Source organism: Aythya fuligula, chromosome Z (genome assembly GCF_009819795.1).
Source record: "Aythya fuligula isolate bAytFul2 chromosome Z, bAytFul2.pri, whole genome shotgun sequence".
NCBI classification, from domain to species: Eukaryota; Metazoa; Chordata; class Aves; order Anseriformes; family Anatidae; genus Aythya; species Aythya fuligula.
In genome coordinates this window covers 83,242,198-83,266,138 of record NC_045593.1, presented here as the reverse complement: position 1 = coordinate 83,266,138, position 23,941 = coordinate 83,242,198, and the positions used below count along the sequence as shown (strand labels likewise).

Genomic DNA, 23,941 nt, shown 5'->3' with positions numbered 1-23,941 from the left:
TGGTCATCCATTTACAAAGAGTAGGCAAAGGTGACTGAGACCAGGAAGCCTACTGAGCTATTAATGTGGTTAATTCCATGTGATCTTTCACAAGTACTTCTGCTTAAATGCGCCCTGAGCAATACAAGCCCCTCCAGACAGGCAGCAGTGTTTTCTGGCATTTTTCATCCAGGTGTGTTGAGCAGAACATTCAAGGTTTCTTCACAGATCAAGAAACTCCACAAGCCAAATCGTCTCCTCAAATTTGCTGAAAGACCAAATTTGCTGAAAGTAGAGCAATAGAGGAAAATGGCTTTTTTCCCAGATGTTTCCCAGATGTTAATAGCAAGCTCAATTGTGAATAGTGGGAGGGACTGAGGCACTGTCCGTGTCCTTCCTCCTCCCTCTCCTTTGCTATTTCTTTGGCAAAAAGGGTTTTGTCTGTATTGTTAAGTTGAATCTGCAAACTTTCATTTTAAACTACAAAGCAGTTTTTGTGTTTGGGGAACAGAAAAAAATGCTCTGTGACATTCAAATCGATTATTTGCCAAGTGTGTGTTTAGAAGGGGATAGACATGGCAGAATTAAAAAGGCTGCAACTTTATTAAAGCATTAGTAAACAGCCGTTTAATTAAGCCTGTGCACAACCACTTCTTAGAAGATTTGGTCTACACGTTAGTTAATTTCAAAGTGAGACCTGAATCTGTATCTCAGCTCTAGGCCAATGCATGAATTTCAAATTGCCTTGAAACCTATGGGCAGGCTCCCAGTTTCTCTTCATCTTCAAACCTATGCCCATGTTCATAAGGTACTACTGATTTAGGTGTTGCTAATTAGGACACTGCCATCCAGACAGTTGTCTGTGAGCACTATTAGTTGGAAGAAGTTTGCATATGCAGACATCTGCGTTGCCACCGCTAAAACTATTCCATGCTGCTTAGTGCAGAGGCAATTTTGGATATTCTGGCATCGTACTGGGGTATTGGGCATTGTAAATATGATTGCAATTTGGGGGATTTCCAAGACATCTGGTACCTGGCAACTACCAATTCTTACTGCTTAATGTCAGTTTTATAACCAAACCACATTTAAGATTTAAAATATTTCAGTGTAGAGACGTTTTCACCAACAGAGCTAAACTACCAAATTATCAAAACGCGCTAAACAGTGATTACAAAACACTGCTCAACTACTGTTAACCGTGGGAGCTCTTAGAGCTCTTCCAAAATCTCAGTTAGACAGAAGATCTGGTTAATTAGCTGCTATGAGACATCCAGGGCCAGAGACAACCTACCCGGAGAGCTCCCGGGGTTGCAGCTTTTCTGCTGCCACTGTTAAGGATGGCTCCTGCAGCCACCCAGAACCGCTCCTCTGCACAGCTTCCTCCTCTCCGGTGCAGGGCGGCGTGAATCCGCCTTCCTTTTTCCTGTTCATCTGCACTTCATTCCCTCCGGCCAGGCATTCGGACATTATGTGGCACTGTGGGGATTACGTTAATTCCTTGCAGCCTTTCCCTTAAGGTCTTGATTAACTTTTATGTTATCTGCCTTAATTAGTACATTGTTGGTTTCACCTCAGTTTTACCATCCCTTTAAAGCAGGGGGGGTGTTCCTATTAAATTATGTCATGAGAACTACATGTATTAATTGAGCGAACGCTTTTCAGGATTTGGTGCTGAGTTTAGGCTTCTAAGCTCAATCTCTAGGCTTCACACAGTGTTACACATCGTGTGTAAACACAGCAGATCAGATTTTTCTATTAGAAGCAGAGGAACCCTCTGTGGCCCTTGTGCAGAAACCTTGTGCTATCTTCTTGATGGCTCCACCTGCCCTACCTGAGAATTCATATGATAGAAACACTTGTTTGTGTAGTTTAAGCCTGAAAGATTCAATATTATATAAGGTTAATGGCAAAACATAGGATTTAATTATATAGCACCCAAGTATGCATACAGACTACATCTTGCTTTTTCCAATGACTTTTTTTCCCCTCCCAAATTCTAAGAGGTAACAAACCTCACAAAATATTGACACAGAAGAGATATTAAGCGGAAGGAAATAGATGTTCGGTCAATAATGTTTGTATCTCTTTCTGATAAATTTGACTCTGTTTGCATCATCATTGGCTAGAGTGAACTGGTGTTTTTCAGAGAAGCTCTAAAAAATCGGATGGCATGGTAAGGCCTAAAAGACAGCTAACATGGGATTTCATGTTTGATAAATAAATATGAGTTCTTTTTGTTCAGATTATTGTCAGGATGTTTCATCATGATGTAGTGTTTTATAGCAAACTCACAGATACATTGACAAGAAATATTGGAAGACTAATCTATAAAACTGGTAGTATGTATGTATCATGATTTTGTTAAAGAAGTTTAACAAAAATAACTTAAGGTTAGAATTATTTTTATTTAAAGCCCAATAAGGTCCAAGCCTCCAAAGCCTCTCAACTGTTTGAATGAGTACAGGTTACAGATGTTGAGTCCTCTTAATCCTGATTTTAAAATGCATCAAACAAATGGTGCTTGCTAATATGGGATTAAAATGGCATCAGGGACCATTTTAAACACTACAAAAGATACATCACTGTGGGTTTTTAGAGTTTATTTTTCTCATCCCACCCACCAGTATAAATCATAAATTTCATATTCTGTAGAATACAATATGTTATTCTCAAGATCTTCAGTTATCTCTAGAATTTCTGTTAGATTATTGCTCAGTATATGGTCTCAATAAGCCCCCCAATGTTTGGCCTGTGCTGCCTGAATTAGAAGATTGCTCCCAATTTTCCAGTTAGGTCAACCAAAAAAATTAAGATATGATAGAGGGTCAGTGAAAGAAATTCATATCAAAACAACTGCTCACCATGTCATTATGACAACCTGCTGTAACAAATGTGCTTCTGTTTTAACTTATGACAATTAATTGCTAAAAGTAATTTAATCTGACAGTGGCAAGATGTTGAAAGACTCGTGAAGATGTCATAAAAGCGACCTTTCTGCCCATGTGCAACCAAAAGCCATTTTTAACAAGGAGCCTCAAAAACAGTACAACTTCTTTTGTACTTTGTTAATTAGTTATTGATTTGAAACAATGCTCTGCCAAATATTGTCAGATTAGCTAGACGCCAGCAAGGTCACAGTGTGACAGTCTAGTCCTGATAATCTTATAGTATATAAGAATTCTTTTTTCTCTGAACCTTTTGTTCTGATATCCTGAGAATTACATTTCCTGGCTTTAGCATTTGTGCTAATTTAAAATACAGCCAAGCTGTCTGTTATGTAGTTGGATGTTTTGAGTTGTTAAAAGATGACACTAGATTAGAAGAAAAATTGCTAGTGATCTAATGCCTAATGATCTTCGCCGTCCACGATGCACTGTTGCTGCAGTGTCTTCACTAATCTAAGCAAAAAAGTATGTACTGTAATAAAATGGTCAGCACAAGGGAGTCACACAGTTCAAGTCAGAGGTAAAAAGCAAGTCCTGAGGTTGCATGGCAATGCACCAGGATTAAAGGTCATTTCCTAGTGTACCTTGTTATCAAACAAAAATAATAGAGGCGGGCTGAGCAGTAAAATTGAGAAGTAGAATTAAGGCTTGAATAACATTCAGCTGTTCTTCCCTCAGAGTTCTGGGTCAGATGATTATTGAAACAAAAACCGATAGAAAACATGAATCTGAATTTGGGATTGTGTTTGTCATTCATGTGGATAATTATTTTATATGCTAATGGCACTTACGTCAAATACAATTAATTATAGAAGGCTAACACTGCATATTAAGGCACTTGAGCAAATCTTTACAACTGTACAGTAAGTAAACAGTGTATCAGTTTACTTAAAGCACTGAGCACTTTCTTCCTTTTATTAGAAGAAATCAAATAGCTTTGAGGCTGTTAAATCTTTCTTTCACTTAAATAACCACTTTTGAGTGTTTGTAATAAATAGAGACAAGAGTGTCAAAAAGGAAAGTACAGAGCGAAGCTGTTCTATTTAGTTTAACTTGTATAACAGATACAAACTCTGTAGCAGAGACTTTACAGCCTTGCTTTGTTCTGAAACCAAAATTGTTAATGAAAATACTAAGTTGTTGTTTTACTTAAATGTGTTGAAGTTTGTTAGATTCATTGTTTCCGGTCTTAGGGAAATCTGCATTTTTTTTGGCCAAAACTCTATTTTTCTTGCAATAGCATGGTTAAAAAATGTCTGTTTCTCATTACAACATATAAACAGATTGAAAGAACTGGAAAGTAAAATACTCTTTAAGTACTTTAGGAAATAGAAAAATAACACTTCTGCATGACTTCCCCTCGGAGTTTTTGAATGTTTAAGACGCATTCATTTCAAACTAAATAGTTGTTCATGTTAAGAAAAATCCATGTAATCATTTAAACAACTAGCACAATCTCTCTTTGTGTCTTAACAAAGATAATTCTTTTTGTGAAGGTATTGTATTAATTTTTATGTACTTGTCCCCACAGTTTATCCATTAATTGCCAGAAACATGGCTGGTAGGGAAGACAGCTGCAACTATACAACCTGATGGTCTGTTTTAGAAATGTTCTTTTGTTCAAATAATTCAGTCACACAAAAGGCCATCTTTAGTAATGGTTTTATTATGTGAGACAGAAATATGTTGTGGGCAAAATCTCAGTCCTTGAGATTAAGTAGTTTGGAGGGGAAAAAACAATGCGAGGAGACAAAAACAATGTGTAGGTGTACAAGCAAGTAGTATTGTACTGAAATGCACTGCCCTAGTCTTTTAGTATTTTTATTAGCTTAACTTAACATTTGTTTAACTGCTGTAGTAGTTCCTTAAACTAAACAGAATATGTATGTCCGTGTGCCGGGGCTGGCAGGTAGCATGCTTAGGCATGGCACAGGGGTGGTCATGTGAACTGCACGGGTATTTATCAATATCCATGAGACAAAGGTGCAGATGGGGCTGGTCTGAGGAGCTGCTGTTACACCTCTGGCCTGTTTCCTCACGCAGAGGCTGTTTGACAGCACAGAAGATGCTGCTTCAAATTCTCAGCTCCTTCACCTGAAACTCCACAAGTTATATGGAGGGGAAAAGTACCAAAAAAGCAAAAATACAAAAGTCTGTCAGAGAGCTAAAAGGGAAATTAGTTATTTTTTCTTAAGAAAAACTTCCTTTGATTCATTTCCCTCCTTCCTCCTATTCTCTTCTCCTGCACCTCTTTCCTCTCTGTGAGTCAGCAATGTCCTTATCCCCAGACTAAAAAAGAAAAAAATCATGTTTGTGTTTGCATTCTTGTCTTAATGATAAAATAATTGGCTTAGGTGACTCCTACCATGTCTGTCAATTTGGAAACAGTACCAAGCAAAAAGATACTGCAGATATTTAGGGACAAGATTTGTTTTGAAGGAAGGCTTTTAACTATTTACTCTCCAGCCCCATAGGGAGCAACTGATGTTAAAAATAAATAAATAAATAAAATTATTTGTGGGTTTGTGCAGACCATTATGATGGTCCCAAGCAGATTTTTACACACACATACACACACACACACACACACAAAAAAAAAAAAAAAAAACTTTCCTGGAGATGGCAACTGAGAGCCACTGAGAAACTGATTCTGTCTGATTTTTCTTCTTTTCTGTTTCCTTTCCTGCACTTTACCAGAAGACAGTTGGGTGGTGTTGACAGTACATGCCAGACTCCAGCAGAAGTAATAACAGGGAAATCCAAATTGGAACAACAGGCTGACAAAGTTGTCTTACCGTGGCTGACAAGCAGATACTTTAACCAGGGAGATGTTGCTGTAATAACATTTGAGACTTAATTAATTTAGCCTGAGATCTGGTTATTACTTTATAAACAGCAAGCCCCTTCAAGTTATAAAGTTGGGGAGGTGTTTGGCAGAAGAATTTTCCATCTCCTGGATGTCATAACAAAAAGCCAAGGAGCTAGGGTGGGCATTCAAAAAATAAAATGGAGCACAACAAATTTACGGCAGAAGATATTCAGAGTAGAAAATGAGTGAGCCCGTGTCATGTGTTGCAGATTTAGCAAGGGGCGTAAGATTTGCTGCTTCATTAGCTGGCTGATGGAGCTACAGGAAAGCACTGGGCCTGCTGCTTCAGGGTGCAGGCGGACGGCCAACTGGATTCAGAGAGGCTCGCTTGCCAGCCCTGCGGCTATCACAGTGGCCTCAGCACCACACCACACTCACAGCGTGTTGTGAGCAACTTCAAAGCTTCAGGTTTGGTCTCTCATAGAGATCCCATATCGACAGGAGACATGATGCTGGCCTGCTCCTGCGTGGCCTGTCTTGTGCACCATGTTGCCAGGAAAGAGCAGCCTTTGCTCTGAAGGGGCTCTCCCCTGCTCAAGTTCCGTTTGCAGCAGCCTCTCTCTCTGTTTATTTCTTCACAGATCTTCAGCCAAACTTGCCGTGTTTGATATTCTGTTTAAATGCAAATCTACGACATTTCACCTGCAATGAGAGTCTTAAAAATGCACATTCTTTTTACATCTGTGAGGTCCTGACATGGCAATGCGCTGAGGGCCTCCTGCAAAGATCTGCATTTGCCAGAATGGAAATATATTACTGGGTCAGTGGTGCTGCAATGCAGCTAAGACCACTGACACCTTTTGATTTCACTCCATGATTTCCAGACATTGTTTGCCTACTAAAATATTATAAATGAGGGCCAGAGTCAGGTTCTGTGGCCAAAAAGGTGGAAAAAAGGGATCTGGCTTCCTCGGTTAGTTTGTTCCTCAGAGGTGGTATGATGAACTTTACATACAGCAAGAGAGCATAGATTTGGTTTTGATTTGTTTTTTTTTTTTAAGTTAAGAAGTAGCTCTTGGTTATTGATCAGGAACTGTATTAGCTGAACATATAGCTGTGGAAAACTTCCTCTGGCTTGGAGCTGCTTCGTTCTTTTTGTTGTGTGCAATAAAGCTGGATATAAAGAGGAAAAGTAACTCCCACATACTGCCCAGGGGAAGGTTAGGATCCATGTTCCCTCCATTCTCACATATATATAGCATAGCTCTGAATTTTATTTCCTGACCACCATCACCAGGGAAAGCCCAGCTTATGTCTGAAGTGGGAAAAGTGGGACACAGTCTGAAGTCGTCTTGGATTGTAATTGCAGTGGGACCTGGGGAGAACACGGGCCCAGGGGAGGAGCCAAAACACGAAACGCAAAAAAAAAAAAAATAATAAGTTAACTGCTGATGTTGGCAACAGCCGGAGCTAAAATCCAGTTTGTTCTCAGCCATCCTGTTGCTGATTGACAGGATTATGTGTGCACTGCAGGAGCACGGGGCGTCGCGTGTGGGCTCAGAGGCACACCAGGCCGGGATGTACTCATGCAGTCTTCCCTACTTGAAGTAAAACACGGCTACTCACCGAAACATTTTGGGGGTGTTACCTTAGAGCAGATTGAATCTTGGCATCTTGATAGGAAACAAAAAACACTTTTGGAATATAATCTGGCATTCTTCCAGTTTCTGCCAGTGAACTCTCCAGCTCCAGGAAACCTAAGGAGTCATCTGTTTTCCCCTCTACTGCTATATATCATTTTGCTTTGAAAGAAGATTTTTCAGGGGTTGTCTATGTATAGCTCGTTGCTAAAAATAATCTTGTTTTCCCTTCCCTCATAACTGATGGATTTCCCATTTACCTGATGCCTTTCCCAGACTCCTTTTTCTGAGTGGAACACCTGGCCAGATATTGTCAGTCTTGAATTCACTAAAATGTGTAGTTTTAAGCTGAGAACAGAGCCTAATCTCAGGACTTGCGTTGTAGCAAAGTGTGTGTATCAGTGCTTCCTTCCAATACAGCTCTTGATCCCCTTTGCATTGATAGTGACAATTTAATTGTTTTTTTTTTTTACTCTGCCAAATATGTTTTTGTTTTACATCTTTTATTTGACTATTAGGTATGCCAGGTATTAGATGTTTCATGTAATATGTACTCATTTGCTAGGTCTGTCAAGATTGTGCTTTGCTGATAAATTGTCAGGAGTTTTGGAGGTTGGACTAGTCTATAACTTAATACAACATGGATTTAACTGCAATACATAAGACTTCTAGTCTTCCTTACTGTAGCTGACTGTAAACACATAACAGCTTTATTATTAAGGCTTCATAAGCAATATTGGGAACACTTCCATCACTGACCCACTTCACAAATAAAATAGGCACAAGAAATTACACAGCATCACCTCAAATAGATCTGGGAATAAGACTGAGATCTGTAATATGAAAAATTCAACCTTAAGTCACTTTGCCATATTGCTTTCAGAAGGTATGTACCAAATAATAACCTTGGCTATGCTATTTATATCTACAGCTCTACACCTGACCCGACTGAGCTAGTGTGATACCTGGTATCTACTTCTGTCTCAAAATCAGCCATTACCTCCTGCCAGAGTATATATCTTGCTCCCTTCTTACAAGTTGCCCTTAAAAAGATAATACAGTCTTTTTATTTCCCCACTTATTCCTATGAGATAAGTGGAAGGAGGCTTGTGTGTTTGCATCCAAAAGCTCTTGGTTTAATCCCTGCTAAGGTCATAAGGAAAAACACGAGGTGACTGTATCTGAATGCATATGAGCACAACTGTTGAAGAAAATAACTTCATTCACCAATAATGCATTTGCATCATTTTAGTGTTCAACCTTTGCGAATTCAATGTTCTGTGTTTCCATAGAGCTACAGCAGACTTTGGTGACCATGAACTTGTTCTGCTGCCTACACAGCTGAAAAGTCCTGCTGGGTTTTGTTGTTTAAATGTGGCAAAATATACAAATAAAACCTGTACGGAGACCATAAAGGAAGGGAGGAGTGAAACATGTCCTCCATTGAACCTTTCAAGCCCAAAGCATTAGTTGTCTGCATTTTATTTTCCCCTCTAACCATTCCTTTTTCTCACATAGTCTCCTTTCTATTTAACTCAGGATGCAGCGAATAAAATAACTTTCTTGATGTAGTGTTCTCTCTTCCAAGTGCTCTTAGCAGGACGTACTCAACTGAGTTTTAGATGCATGTTGTCAGACTGAAGATTTGTTACAAACTGGCCTCCACCCTTCTCTGCTTCTGTGTCTTCTCCCCATCTGCTTTGACCCTGAGGTTTTCTTGATTTCGTTACCTTCATCTGCTGTCTTTTGCAGCCTGTTTTCATCTCCTTTCATATAGCTGGACTAGCCTCAGCATAAAATGCACTTGGAAGGACTTGCTGTCCTTCCTAAAAATACGTGTATTTATGAGTGCTGTAAAAGCCAGCCCATATTGGTGTATGTATATTTGTATATATGTGGCATGCAAATTAGTGTTAGCCATTCTGTAAGGAATTATACAATGTCCTTTTTATCCTCGGGTCACCTCTTAGGAGGCATTTCTGAAATACCTGTGCAATAGTGCTCTCAACCGTGCGGTTAAAAATGTAAAAAAGAATTTCTGATGGATGGGACAGTTACTGGAATTTCTCCATTAAACGTTAAATTTTGTTGCGTGGCCTGAGCTAGATACTTTGAAGTCTTGTTTGCAAACATTCATGCTGCAGGAAAACAATATGATATCTTTCCTTCCGCTTTTTTCCTGTTTTTGGTTTCTTTCCTTTCCTTACGTTCCTCCTCTTCTCTGGTCAAAATACTATAACAGCTGTCTCTGGGGAACAAATCACATGCTGGCTGTTTTTTTGGCTTCTATTCCAGCTTTCTTGCCCTTGAAGCTTCTTAGACCTTTTCCTGAGGCTTTGGAACTGCTCTGCATCGTATGGTTTCATTATTTTCCATCATAATGAAACAATTATTGTCTTAAATAAGGCATATATTTGCAAAAGGAGTGAGGAATGTACAGCAGGCGATAAGCGTAATTTAGTACTTGTAGGGGTACTGTTGGGGAAGGAAAAAGAGATGAGAATGTTAGAACAGTGCTACACCAATACAGGAGATGATGCAGTAGAATGGGCAAAAGAAACTTGATTTCACTTTTTTTCTTTTTTTTTTTTAATTTGAGGATTATGAAAGGAAGGAAAGTGTATGAAGAAGAGTAAAGTAGATATGCAAGTACAGAGAAAATGGGAGTGCCATGATGGGAAGACATGAAGAGAAACATCAGAGCTGTGAGAAAGAATAGGAAGGCAGGAGGAAGCAGGTATTCTTAGGCAAACCTAAATGCATAGCTCTGGGTTGCTGAGTTTTTTAAAGGACTGAAGAGTTGTTTTTAACTCCACTGGTATTAAAGCAAATGACAGAGTTCCTCCTGACTTACTCTGTACCTAATTAGGCCACAGCTTCAAAAATCATACCTTGGCAGTAATATGGATTAAGATCTTCCCTATTCATTTGTCTTCAACACTCACCACCCTTGCGTAGTGTTTTGTACAGATACATACATGTACATTTATATATATGTGTATATATATATTTATATATAGAGAGAGAGAAATAAATTTGTTTTTGAAAGTATTACTTCCTAGTCAAAGAATGTTTCCAGTGAAATACATCTGATTTTTACTTGTCCATTATCTAGGAATTCTGCAAAATATGTTGCTAGTGTGAGTCTAGTTATGATAATCACGAACTGTATACCAGCAGGGAACATACTATATCTGGTAGCTGCTCATTTCAGACCTTCAAACATATGATTTTCTTTTAAAAGAGCACAGGTTTCTTGTACAGAAAATCTATTGTACAGAAAATATCCATGTTAGCCAGTTGCCACTGAAAATGGGCTGTTTTGGTGAAAAACTGCTACTTCTCTAGGTTATAGTTTTATATGGTTTTGCTTACATTATATGTTATTTTTAATTCAACAATTTTCAGAAGAGCTGGGGGAGGTGCAAGAGTTTATCTGCCCCACATCTCACCACAGCATTGAGAAGAGCCGTGCACAACTGTAAAGGTCCTGCTCGTATGGAAAGATCACCTGCACAAGGAGTGGAAACAGGAGGTCTGAGCCCTCTTCACATCCCTGCCTCTAAGCTAGCGTGCAGTTCTGTTCTCCCATATTAAACACATGTACTGTGCTTGTTTACAGTAGCTCATCTAGCTAGAAGGAGAAGTTGTTTTGCTGTGATAATTGGTAATTATAGAAACCACCTTCAAGTAAATTGTTGAAAAGCTATTCAGTTGTATGGCACATTTCCCTATGTGTATGCATTTCACTTTCCACTTATTGCAAAAATATGATTCTAACAAACTCCTTGATTTGAAAAACAGTGCCTTTTGAGGGAGCTGTCGCCTGAACTTGGAACTAATTTGATTTTCTTTACTTGATTTTTTGGAGTTTCGATGAATCAGAAGTTGAGGATAGGATCTGAGCCGCCCTGCCCTAATAAATAAATACTAGTTCAAGGTCTTGAGCTCCTGCCCCATCTGCAACTTTCCAGCAACAGGTTACTTTAAAAAAAAAAAAAATCTGTAAATTTTGGCATCAAAACAGGAAATATGTGAACCTGTCACAGTAAGCAGTCTCAAAGGGCAAGCTGCTTTGCAGGAGCTAATTAACCTTAGGAAATAATTACCCAAATATGCAAATGTTGTTTAGATAATTCCATGTGTTATCAACTCAGGTAGTCCATCATAACTGCAGACCTTGCAGTGTCTAGGTGTTAGAATCTGGCATAGTTGATAAGGCTTGGGTTGCTGCATCACTTCAGCTTGGTATTTAACAATTAATGACTGTAATATTACATTAGTAAATTCAACCTGTTTTTTTTGAAAGCGACAGAACGTAACACTGTATTCACTGTATGCACACTGCTTATCTGTGTATTCCTAATGGCTCGAGTCATTAAAATGTTATATACCTTTCAACTCTTAACGCTAGCAGTATTGGAAGAAATGACAGACTGAAATCTGCATTCTGTTTCCCTGCTTCTGTGCACAATGGATTGCCAGAGAATTTACCCACAATCATTTGTGTTTTGTTTTGTTTTGTTTTGTTTTTTCTTTCCATGGGCTTCTAAACTGTACAGGGAGAATTTTAAAACTGCAAAGCAAAAATCTCAAAAATTTTGAATAAGATTAAGAGTAGCATCACATAAGAGTGTTTAAGATTAGGGGTATTGTAAGAGTGTGTAAGACTGAAAGAGTGCGTAAGATCATAAGAGTGTATGAGATTAGGAGTAGCATCATGTAAGAGTATTTTTGGTAGGGTTTTCTAGGCCCTTCAACAGTACGGGAATGGCCTACTGAGCAGTAATGAGAAATAGGAAGCCAGAAATGGGCACAGAGGTAACAAAGACAAAAGCCCCAGAGGACAAGGAGCTTAAGGCATGGCGTATGTATGCACTGACGAAAGGGCAGGACTTCTCACAGTGCCGAGCCGCCTGGCAGCACCGTGGCGGCGGAGAGCCGATGCTGACGCTGAGGAGTGACCGCCACCAGGCAGCCATCACAGACAGCTTGAGCGCACCGCAGCCGGGAGGATCGGGGAGGGCAGTGCCACCTGCCAGCTCTTCTTGGAGAGAGGTCCCTTCGAAACGCAGCCCAGCTGGTGTAGGTTAGAGCAGCACAGGACTCCTCTAACCCCTGCCAGAGCTCGAGGCGAGGCCAAGCAGGTCAGGGAGCGGCGGCCTCTTCCCTGCCTCAATCTGTTGCTCCACGCGGCTCACGGCTGTGGCAGAGGTTCCGGCCCTGGGATATTAAATGACTTCATATACATGAGGAACATGAATTTATTAATCATTGTCATATTATTTTCATAGACTCGGCTGCTAAACTATCCGATTAAACTTTTGATATTAAAATGAAAAGCTCCATATTAACCATTTATGATCATTTTTTGAGTAATTGCTATTTGGCTTTAGAACTGATGACTTTTTTATACATAGTTAATAGGTAGTGTTTAAAAAATTCTGCAAAAACAAAAAGGCCATTTATCAGTAGAAAAAGGAATGTGTTCTTAAAGCAGTGTTTGTGATTATTCATTTCTACCACATTAAAAAAAATTTCATTCTATTCTATTTTATTTTCATTCTATTTCATTCTATATTCTATTCTATATCTTGATGATCATTTCTCATTGAAAAGGAATATTTATGTGTGGCAAGAGCATTTTTTTAAGTATCTCCATACACCTATCATTAACTGAACTGGAACCTACTGTAAGCCTACTTATATTCTGTATTATTTTTATGGATGCCCCTTGTATAGCCAGTTTGAGAAAAGTGTGCCTACTGTAGCACTCAGGAAGAGGAATGAATGTAACATAAGCAATCTAAAATACCTTTGGCAATGCTTCCCTGAAATGATTTTAACCACCTTTATCTCCAAGGTAATCTTCAACAGGATTTGCTACATGCAGGTATGACAGGTGTTCGATATCTGATAGTCTCCATAGTGTTGGTAGTCAACGATGGCAGACGAGGTATATTCATTCTATTTTTATCAGTAAAAAGAACTGAAATATAATAGTTATTATGAAAAAGACCTGGACTTCTTTTCACTTATCAACGAATTAAAGGCTAAATCTTATCTGATAGTATTCCATTCAATGGAATATTGAATATAACGGAGCCACGTACGATATTTCATGGTAGGAGCACATGCACAGGTTATTTATACCCTTTGTGCTCCAAGCTTTTGCTTGGAGCAAGATGAAGCTCAGGTGTGTTAGTCGAGTCAGGAAGGTACCCCATCTGCAGCAAGATGACAGTTGCTTGTTTCCAGGTTACCTTGCATTGGTTAGGAGTCACATGGAGACCTTTTTCTAATAGACCATTTTCTAATTCCTAATATCTTTTGGCTTTTGTATCCAACTATATGTACCGGGGATATTTTCAGAGGGATGAAGACCCACTGCCATGACTTCCACACTTCTGAAAAATCAAAACACTTATTTAGACATAGAATTACTGGTTGCAGATGACTGACTTCCAGCAGCTGGAAATCTAAGTTCAGCTTTCCTAGCACCTTTCTATCTCAATCTGTTTCACAAATGAGAATGCATTAAGCCTCAGCTGCCTTCGGAGGTACATAGCATGATTTCTCCATTCCTTTTTGTACAGTCATATAGATAATTATGTAAACCATGACCAAGAGGCCCCACTTACCAAATAATTTAACAAGGTGGTATATAAGTGCATTGTATTTAGCTGCAATGAAAAGAAGGAAAGCAACAGCTGCCTGAAACTGTCACCTTTCATATTGAAACTGCAGTATTCAGCCTCATAATTTAACTGAGGCCAGACAGACGTGGTTAATCCCCAGGTCCTAATGGACCCAACGCAATTCAAAATCCTAAAGAGACCTGCAGTATTCTGCAGTCTGCTGTGCCCACTTACGTGGCCAGCTGTTTCTTGTATGGACGCGGCACTGGTTTATTCTCCATCCAAGTTGTTTAAAATACTGGCTTGCTACGAGGAGAAAAATAAGCAGACACTATGGAGAAAGGGCTTTTCTTTTAAACATACACTACTCCTCTGAACTCCGTCTCTCACATACGTGTTTTCCTTACCTTGTGTAGAGTTTAGCAGAGTAAGTACAGCAATACAGTTTATCCTGCCATTTCATTTCATTTATTTATTTATTTATTTTTCACCAGTAACAAAGGAAACTGTAGTTACGGTCTATATGTAAGTTGTTCTAGTTCATTTCTTTCTGCTTTTATAAAATCCTATCGAGTCTTTGTACCGGACTGTGAAGCTGTGCAGTTAATGATCTGGTTTACTAGACCACTGGTTATGCTTTAATTGGTGGAAGCTTATTTGGGCTGAATTTCTGAATCCTTCAGAAGCTTCTTGCTGTTGTCGTAGTCTTGTGGTAATCCAAGGATTGTGTGCTTTTCCCAAAAGCAGCATGTAGAAATAAATAGAAATTACCTGAAAATAATAAATAGAGGATACCTGAAAACACAGTGTTATCTACAAACAGCCTCTCTTTTTGTCAGAATGTTAAAGCAGGGTTAGGTGCCTACACAAACATTGCTGTTACAGGAAATAATTGTAACGTTAATATTTACAAAACAAATATCTCAGCATATTTAATTGAAGTAAATATTTGAGTTAAACTACTCATTTAGAAATGTTCCCTGTGTTTTAATGTTCCTTTTTCTTACGTATCGTAATTAGAATGCATCACTTTTCCGTAAGAAACTCCTGTTTGAGGTGTTCTTCAGCTTTATCTTAATAACTAGTCTGTCAATCGTATTTTCCTTATGAAATTTCTTTTGAAAAACTTACGTCTTTCCTCACAAAGGAGGGGTCTTTACCTCCTTTACTTGTCTTTACAATCATATTTCAAAATGTGGTTTGGAAGAAAATAAGCCGTTTTTCATGTTGAGGTGATTTACAGTAGTTAATGCATATTTATTTAAAACTATGTTCTGTCATATTCAATCAAATACAGAATCTGTCGAGGATTAAGATGAATATCTTCAGTGCTTCTTGGCAAATATGATAAATATATTTTAATTGCTGCAACCTTAGAAAAATGCAATTTTAAAACACATGATTGTTTCAAAAGTTGTGGGTTCAGATCCATAAAGATTTGTAGCTATTTCACTCTTATTTAGGATAGGAAACCAGGCATGAGAATAGCAGTAAAAACCTAAATCTAGTTACTTAGTTGTCTGACTTCTCATTCATACTAGAGAACCATAAGAGATTAAATTCCCAAAATTGTATTTTAGAATGGAACTAAGACCTAAGTCACTTCAGTGCTCTTGATAAAGTTGCAGCAATTCATCCTATATAATTATCACTTTGATTTCTGTTGGATTTTTCTGGTTTGTACTTAATTTCCGCCAAGAAAATGAGGCTTATATGGTCTGTGTCTTCTACTGATATGAAGGTGCTGATGTAGCAGAGCAAAAGGGAAAAGGATGCAGATTTTAGGAAATCACATGACTTTCACTGATCAGCTCTTTCTGGCACAAATGTTCTACATCTGGAAGGAGCCAGCAGCATTATGCCACAGAGGTGTGAAATCCTGGTGGGAGACAGGAACTAACAGAGCAGCCTAGTCTTGTCACCTGAGACCAGACAAATTTGCTGTGATGTCGTAGGCAGCCTAAGAAGTAAAATATGAATGAGTACAGGGCTTTCTGATAGTCTCAAAGGTAGAGATGCGAGTGCACAACCCCAGATGTTTGAGGACAGTGCACTAAAATCAGTGTAAGTAACTATAGTGCCTTCAGTGGCTCTCTGTTTGAATGGATCTCACAGTTCAATAATAAAAAAACACACTCCCCTAACTACCAGGGACTCCAAAGCAACAGCTAATATGTAAGCAGTCAGGAGGTGGTTTATCTGCCCTGTGTCTCATAGTCTACAGTTGCAAAATAAATAAAACTAGCTTTTAAAAGAGTAGTTGCAAATACCATAGTTTTAATCTTTGGCAGATTTCCATTGGAGCATAATATGAAAAAAAATCTAAAGACTGAAATTATATTTATATTGTTCCTACTCATTTTTATTTGTTTATCAGACTAAGACTTAGCTACTTTAAACAAACCATCAGTGAGCAAATATTTGACAAAGAGTTGTCAAAAGAATGAAAACCAGAGCAGTGGCTCAAAATTTCTTTGAATGCCTCTGTTTAGCTGAATTGCCATCATGGTATTTAGACAAAATTTTGCAGATGCATAATTTTCGTTGTATTTATTAAAATAAGCAACAATAAAACAACTGTTTTACCATATTTAGAATGCAATCTTAAATTTCTTTTATTTAGACAAATCAATTTACTCATTTTTTGTCACTAGAGTATATTAATTTGAGACTTGTTTTACCAACACGTTTTAACATATAGGAACATGTTACTTTTAGACAGAATTGCCAGTTTCTAAGAGGTAATTGTCGCAAATGTAATTTTTTTTCTGCAGGATAATGGATCTCCTGAAGAACATGCAGTTTATGTTTGGGACCATTTTATTTCCCAGTCAGCAGCAGAGAACGTGTTTTTTGTTGCTCACAGTTATGGTGGACTTGCGTTTGTACAGTTGGTAAGTGTGACTTCCCATTGCCTTCTTTCCTGAAGTCTTTCACAGATTTTCAAAATTCTTTGTGATCACCTTCTTCAAGCAGAAATTTAGGACTAACTTTGACCAGTGGTCAGATACAGATCTGTGAGGATTTCTCTGAAACTGGAAGGTCACTGTATTTTTCTCTCTTGTTGAGTTCCACAGTATGGTTCCACATGTCCACTAACCCAAAAGACTGTGGGAAAACAAAACTCATTGGATTCTCTTTTCTCGGACTGTGTAAAAAAGGGAGCACTCAGCCAGTTTCTGGTCTGCAGGTAGAGATGCTGGAGGTCAAGCCTGAGAATGAGTAAGAATAATTTTAAATCTAAGTTGTCTCTAACACCTGCACATTTTTGTATGTAGATTGGGTCTGAATTTGAGAGGAGATTTGGGGTTTACCCAGTTTTGTATTTTTTTCCACAAATGTGTGCAGAATTTGCCTGAACGACTTTTTTCAGTTCAGGTAACTCTGGATACACCCTGCTGTGATTTGAGCTAGGCTCGACTCTGATCAGTGAAAATCTTCCCTACTCTTGATTTTGGGGCTACTGAAGATCAAGTTAGTCAATCTTTTTGGCCTTACTTCTAGAAGGCAAATTTGTTCATCTTATCTAGTATACAAAGTATTTGCCTGTTCAATTTATAATGCTTTTATAGAAGACTATAGCTATAGTGTTCTCATTCAGTTGTAAAATGCTGGTGTAATCAGGATATGTTTTTCTGAAGAAAACTAAAATAGAAAAAAAGAAAGCTCTATTTGTTGTGGAAAATGCGTTGAAGAAGTAAAAGCATTGGTTTTACAGACAGGAATCAGCTGACATATATGTAGTTTTGTCAAAAATCTTAGTTTAGTCTACCCTAAAGTTAGTAAAAGTGTTTCCTACCTGAATGGAAGAGCAATGCCTTAGTTAAGTAAAAGTATGCATAAGCATTTAGGCTTTATTCTTGTGGTGCTCTAAGTAGCTTTAGGTAAGAAGAATCCAGAACAGTAATACTAGTATTAGTCTAAAAACTTTAGATTTTTATTAACTCTTTTGATTTATTGAAATTAAGGGCATTATTTTCCCTGTGCTTCCTGAAGAGTATTTTTAAAACATGTATAATACATATAGTTTTGAAACTTGAGAACAGTTCAGCTGATCATTTTCCACAGGTATTTTATTAGCAGGTCAATAAGTTGTCTAAAAAGTAATTTTTAAAGAGACCAGACCAGTGAAGATTAGTAATTCCTTCCATAACCACAACTCTGGCAACAAATAGTTTATAAACTGGTTGTATTGTTGTGTGACTGTTGCTCCTCATATTCAACGAAGGGTAAGGGAGTATCTGTTCTGTCGTCTTCTCCATCTTAAGCTGTGATTTTCATCTGCTACGTGTTTCAACCTAGGTTGTTGTGGTATGCCTTGTATTTCAAAGACAAAATGTTAGCAGAATTTTTGTAGACTTTGTAAAACCGTGTTGTTTGGGCCCCTGGCCACCTACAGATAAACTCACTTAACATAAGGCAGAAATAAAAAACAACTGGAGACCTTTCTCACCGTTTCCCAAACAAAGCACTTATTTGAAGGCAGCTTGGAGAGCTGGCGGGTAGAGTTTTTCCATCAGATTTCAGTCAATGGCTTGAGGTGGCATGGGTAACAGATGACCAACGTGTCATTCCCATTTTGCCTGTTTCTCTTGTCACACTGGTGGATATTTCTTCACTTTTGTTCTACTTTAATATGAAGCACACAGATGTTTCAGAACAAGACTTGACTTCTGACCTTGGGGCTTCTAGGGTCAGGGTGCTCAGGGCCTGTGAAATTATCACAAGCTGAGCTAAAGTTTTTATCCATCACAGGAAGTAACCAGTAAGTAAGAAGTTAAAAAGGAGCTTTGTCAGAGAGACAAGATGGTCTCAGTAAGGGTCAGCTTCTGTAGTCTGCTATCTCTGCAGGAGATGCATGCCTGAGAGGAAGAATATAATATATAACCATTGGCACATCACATATCTGTCATGCAAAACTAGATCTGAGAAGTATATTTAATGTACCCTGATTGTTTTTTAAAAAAAATCAAAGGATATTAACACCTGGTTCTGGTAGAAGTAGTTTGAAGTCTGAGTTCCACTGAAAGCAGTTTAATAAAATAGTGCGTACACTGAAGCAGGCATGAGATGTAAGTGAAATAAATCTTGAAGTATTTTATTAGGGTATTAGTTTGTAAAATTTTATTTTGTATTCTTTCCTTTCTCCCCAACTTTATATCCATATGGCATTTAGTAATAGCAAAGAGCTGAAAAAAATATAAAAAGAAAGAAAGAAAAAGAAACAGCAGCTGATGGGCATAGTGTCTTACCACAAATGCATATTTGATCACTTCACTTTCTCTCGTGGTATGTTGGGTGGTAGATGATGAGGCTGATATAGCAGCTACACCGTATAGGTGCCCCTACACTTGCTACACAAGGATTTGGGGTCAATCGCTTCATAGAAGTGTAGGTTACAGTAGTCACAGAGACCTTTTGCACAGCTGCTTCTTCTGACTCCGTTCCTCTTACAGGGGAGTAGTGTGAAGCATATGGCTTTAATTTGGAGTGGAGGTTTCTGCCTGGGCCCTTTGCGTTTGATTGTGCCCGCAGGGGAAAAGAAAACAAGCAAAGAAGTCAAAAAACACTTGGGTTTTCAATGAATATCTTTTGAATTCATTTTGTGCACTCAGTGCTGCTGGAGCTGTCCCAATTGTTTGTAATCATCTTAATCACCAGAGATTTCTGGTTCATCATTTCTTCATGGTGCAAGGCACTGGATGCAAACCTGGCACGTTCCTGTTAAGCAGAGAAGAAAACTGATATTAAGAAATGACTTGTTCGTGGCTGTTGGTAGCATCAACATAGCAGCTGTGAAGTTGGTACAAAAGGAGAAGCATTTTATGTTTATTCCTTGCAAGTCTTTGGTGGGCAAACCTCGCCTCAGCTCTGTATTTGACCTCATGACAAAAATCAAGCTATGTCTTGTAGTGCCTTACTAAACTGGCCAATAACACTTGACTACAATTTTCAGATACATGCCACAACATCTAACATTTTAATTGGCATTTGCAGCTTTTCTGGCTGCATTTTTACATGTTTGTGGCTGTATGATATTAAGAAAAACAGGGCAAATCTGTAACATCATACTTGAATGCACAGAAACTGTTATCCAGTTACTGCTATGTAAGAACACATTTTCTGTACCTTACTGAGTCGTAGATTACTAGGGAAATAATTGAAAGTGATTGAACATGTGTGGGAACTAAAGTTCCACCAATAAATGTAATTAGTTATATTGTTTATAGCTTGAATTACAAATGCTAATCATAAACCATATGCTAAAATGTATCTTAATATTTAGTAATTAAAACTTTGTGTAACTGTGGTTTGAAATTAAATGTGCATCTAATAATATCTAAACATAAATTACTTTTTAAATATACAACACTAAAAATAGTTGTTGGGTCACTGTGTTCTGCTAATTACTGATTTTGAAAATCTCAAAACATGATTCATGAACACATCTCATCTTCTTACTTCTGTTATCCCGTACCCAGTGTAGGGAGGGATTTATTTTCAGAAGCAGCTTGCTGTAGTTGATGGTAAATTGTGGAACTTTCCCAACTCCCAGCTTATAATAATTTTATGAAATTTAACAGAAAGTGAGAATTTCAAGTTGATGGAGTCAATTTTATATTTAGTTTACAGAAAATAAGTTTCTGGTACAACGCCTCCTTTGAGTTTTTCTGCCAAATTTTGTGGGTTTACAATTATTTTGCTTTAAAAAGAACGTTTTCCCTTGTCATTGCCTGCATGAAAGACCCTCGCAGAAGGAGAAATATCTTGTGCACCACTGCTTACCTGAGTCCTGTGACCATCCACTGCAGATCTAATTACAATATTGGGGACTGCCTGCCAGTAGAGGTGGAAAGAAAGGCTGGTCCTAGTATGCAGGGTGACATTTAAAACCATCCATGCCCATCATTATAAAAGACACTCATGACAACTACTCATTTCAGAGTCATGAGAATTGTTAAATCTAAGCTTTCAAAATTGTCAGTTGGGTATTCAGTATCATGAGATTTAAAAAAAAAAAAAAAAAAAAAAAAGATTTTTTGGAATATTTCTCTTCTTTGCCTTATATAATCCTGAGACCTTGGGCTTTGCCTTTTAATGGGTTTCATAATGAACCAAAAGTGTACCTTTTTTGTATACCAGGAACTCTATCATTGCAGTTAAATAATATCTCTGAGAAAACACGTAATATCACGGGAATCATGACAAAATTGTGAGAATTGACAGTGGTATCTCCAGCTTACAGCATTCACTTTAAAAATACAAAGTGTATGGGGGAATGTGATATAATTAAAGAAGAAGAAGGAAAGTAGGCTCATTGTCTTTGAATAAATGAGAGACTATTCATTATAGTCTTTGCTGGCTAAAATGTTGGACATATATGTTGGCAATTTGCACAGAGGTGTAGATAAAATTGTGTATGTGTGTGTGTATTTTTAAGCAGCTTCGTTAAAATGAGTGCCCTTAAAACATGCTTTTCAAATTACTGGACCCACCATAGTGTGCTAATTCCATCAAAATCAGCCAATTTTGTCCATTTAAAACAATTTTAGCCCCATCATTTTGAGATGTGCTCTTCAATACACTACCACTTTGTTTAGTTGCATTGTGCTGAGTACAGCAAGGACCTAACCCTGGCTAGAGATAATAGATGTCGTAATGATAACGATGACAAACGGACACCTGCTGAACTACCTCAAGCCTCTGTGGCTGCACCACTGTTCTGGCACAGGCAAAATGATGTTTAAGAACCTTAATGATTTGGCTGTGAACCTGTCATTAGCTTTTCATTAATTTGATTTTCTGAAATTTCAGCTTGAATCATTTGTTATATTTAGTTTAGTTTTTGTATATAAATGTATTTATTTATTCATTTATTTACTGTGTTTTATTTGGCTCAAGAACTGGTAAGCATCGATTTGGTATTGTGTATGTGCAACTCTTAATTCCCCTGTCTGACCTATTAAATTGAAATGGATCTCCTGATATGTGGCAGGAATAACACATGATCTGTGATGGCCGTAAGAGGCACAGGAGTGAGAAGAACAGAGATGAGGAGCAAAACTTCTTAGTGACCAAGATCTACAGTGGAGGAAGGAAAACAAAATGTCTCTGTAGTTTAACGCTCTGTAGTTCAACTTCAAATTGAAAAGAAAAGAAAAACAGAGATTCTTTAAATGTTGAACGTCGACTGAAATTAAGGAAAGCAGTATGGGGCCCTGTCTTATGGGTTTGTGAGGACTTGGGTTGTATGTCCAGTGTTTGGGCAGATCATTTCACGCAACTGTACCTGCCTTAGGTCTCATCTTTTTGTCTTGTCCGCTTTAGTTATGAGCTTTATGGGTCAGGTCAGCCTTTCTTAGGATGCCCCAAAACTAAGTCTAAAACTAAAATAAGTTTCTTGAGTTATTTTTATTGAGTTATTTTAGCTATACTCCATTGTGCTTCGTGGAGAAGTGTTTGTCCATCTGAAAAGGGAAAACAAGAAACAATGGTGAACAACAGAACCTAAAGGAGAAACAGTCTGGGTTGTGTACAAAGAGTTAGACAAGACTAGGGCTACTCCCAGAGTCACTGAGGCTTGGCCTTGAGGCTTTTTTGTTGTTTGTTTGTTTGTTTGTTTTTTCGTTTGTGTTATGACACTGGCACAAAAAATAAGTATGCACTAATGAAATTGGCTCATCACATAAGTTAGTGAAGTCACCATTGGTATTCAGGAGCAGAATTTCTATAGTAATAGAAAATAAAGGAAATAACGCAAACTTGGAGATACATTTACTGGCTCATCGTCTGAATTTGTAAATAAACTGTGATTGCACCAATAGGAAAGAGCAAAAATGGGAAGCCCTTGGAGTTGTGATTTGATCAGCAATAGCTTTAAGTGAATGACCAGATAAAGCAATAAAAGAGGCAAATGTGATCCTGTGATTTGTTTGCTGTTTCTGTCAGAGGAAGAGAAATATTAATGCTGGCCAGCATGCTGGTGAGATTTATCTTAGATAATGTGAGACAATCCCAATTGCCGGTGTTCGGAAAGATTAATTCTGGATAGAAGAGATGGAGGGAAGAAGTGTCAGGATGCTCAGAGCGATGGAGAGCCCGTTTTATGGGAAAAGAGGAAGAATATGTTCATGTGAAGTGTTGCAATGCCACATGGAGCTGTCCTACCTGCCTTGAGCACTGGGATCAATACAGTCATAGAAACATCCTCTGGGTTTATCAGTCTTAGTAAGAATGGTGTGATTTACTAATGCACTTACATTAGTAAACATACTAATATAGCTTACATAGCTTCTGCAAAAAGTAGGTTCAGTGTCTGTTCTGTATTGTGCTACCAAAGGAGACTTTAAAAAAGCATGGCTTGTTTAGCCTAGCGAAGGAAAGCTTAGAGGGATTGATAGCACTCTGTAAATATATCAGGAGAGTAAACAGGAGGGAGGGAGAGCCATTTAAGCCAAAGAACAATGTTGGCACAGGAACAAATGGATTAAAAGTGGCCATGAATAAATTTAGGGTAGAATTAGGTCTCTCGCCATTAGATCAGGAAGGTCTATTTGGGAACAAGAGGACTGGGACAAAACTCCTACCCAGTTTGACCTACATAGGACAAGAATTGTGAGAGTAATTGGCTGGGACAGCAGGGCCTTGGTCTGACCCAGGAGTCTATGTTCCTGTGAAAGCAAGTGTGTGCAGGTGGGTATTTTTAGCTGCAAACAATTGGACCTATTTTGGATTAATTTTCCCAGAGACTCTCTCTGACTCCAGGCTCACTCCATGGCCAAATTTCCCGTTTCAAACTCTGGAAGCTCTGAGTTTGGTCCAAAACCAGATCAACCCCACTGTTTACAAACAAAAAATTATGTCTCCTCACCTGTTTTTGGAAGTAGACTTATTTCTGACAATGATTTTTTAAATGTGTAAATTTCA

General features: G+C 38.2%; 1 protein-coding gene across 3 annotated transcripts in view; it reads left to right on the top strand.

Moving 5' to 3' along the window:
* Positions 1 to 23,941, top strand: part of FAM172A (family with sequence similarity 172 member A) — a 253,536-nt gene that overhangs the window by 135,452 nt on the left and 94,143 nt on the right. For all 3 annotated transcript variants that reach the window (XM_032205984.1, XM_032205985.1, XM_032205983.1), the window contains one exon: positions 16,789 to 16,908. In XM_032205984.1, coding sequence (XP_032061875.1) covers positions 16,789 to 16,908 — 120 coding nt within the window. The remainder of the gene's footprint in view (positions 1 to 16,788; positions 16,909 to 23,941) is intronic.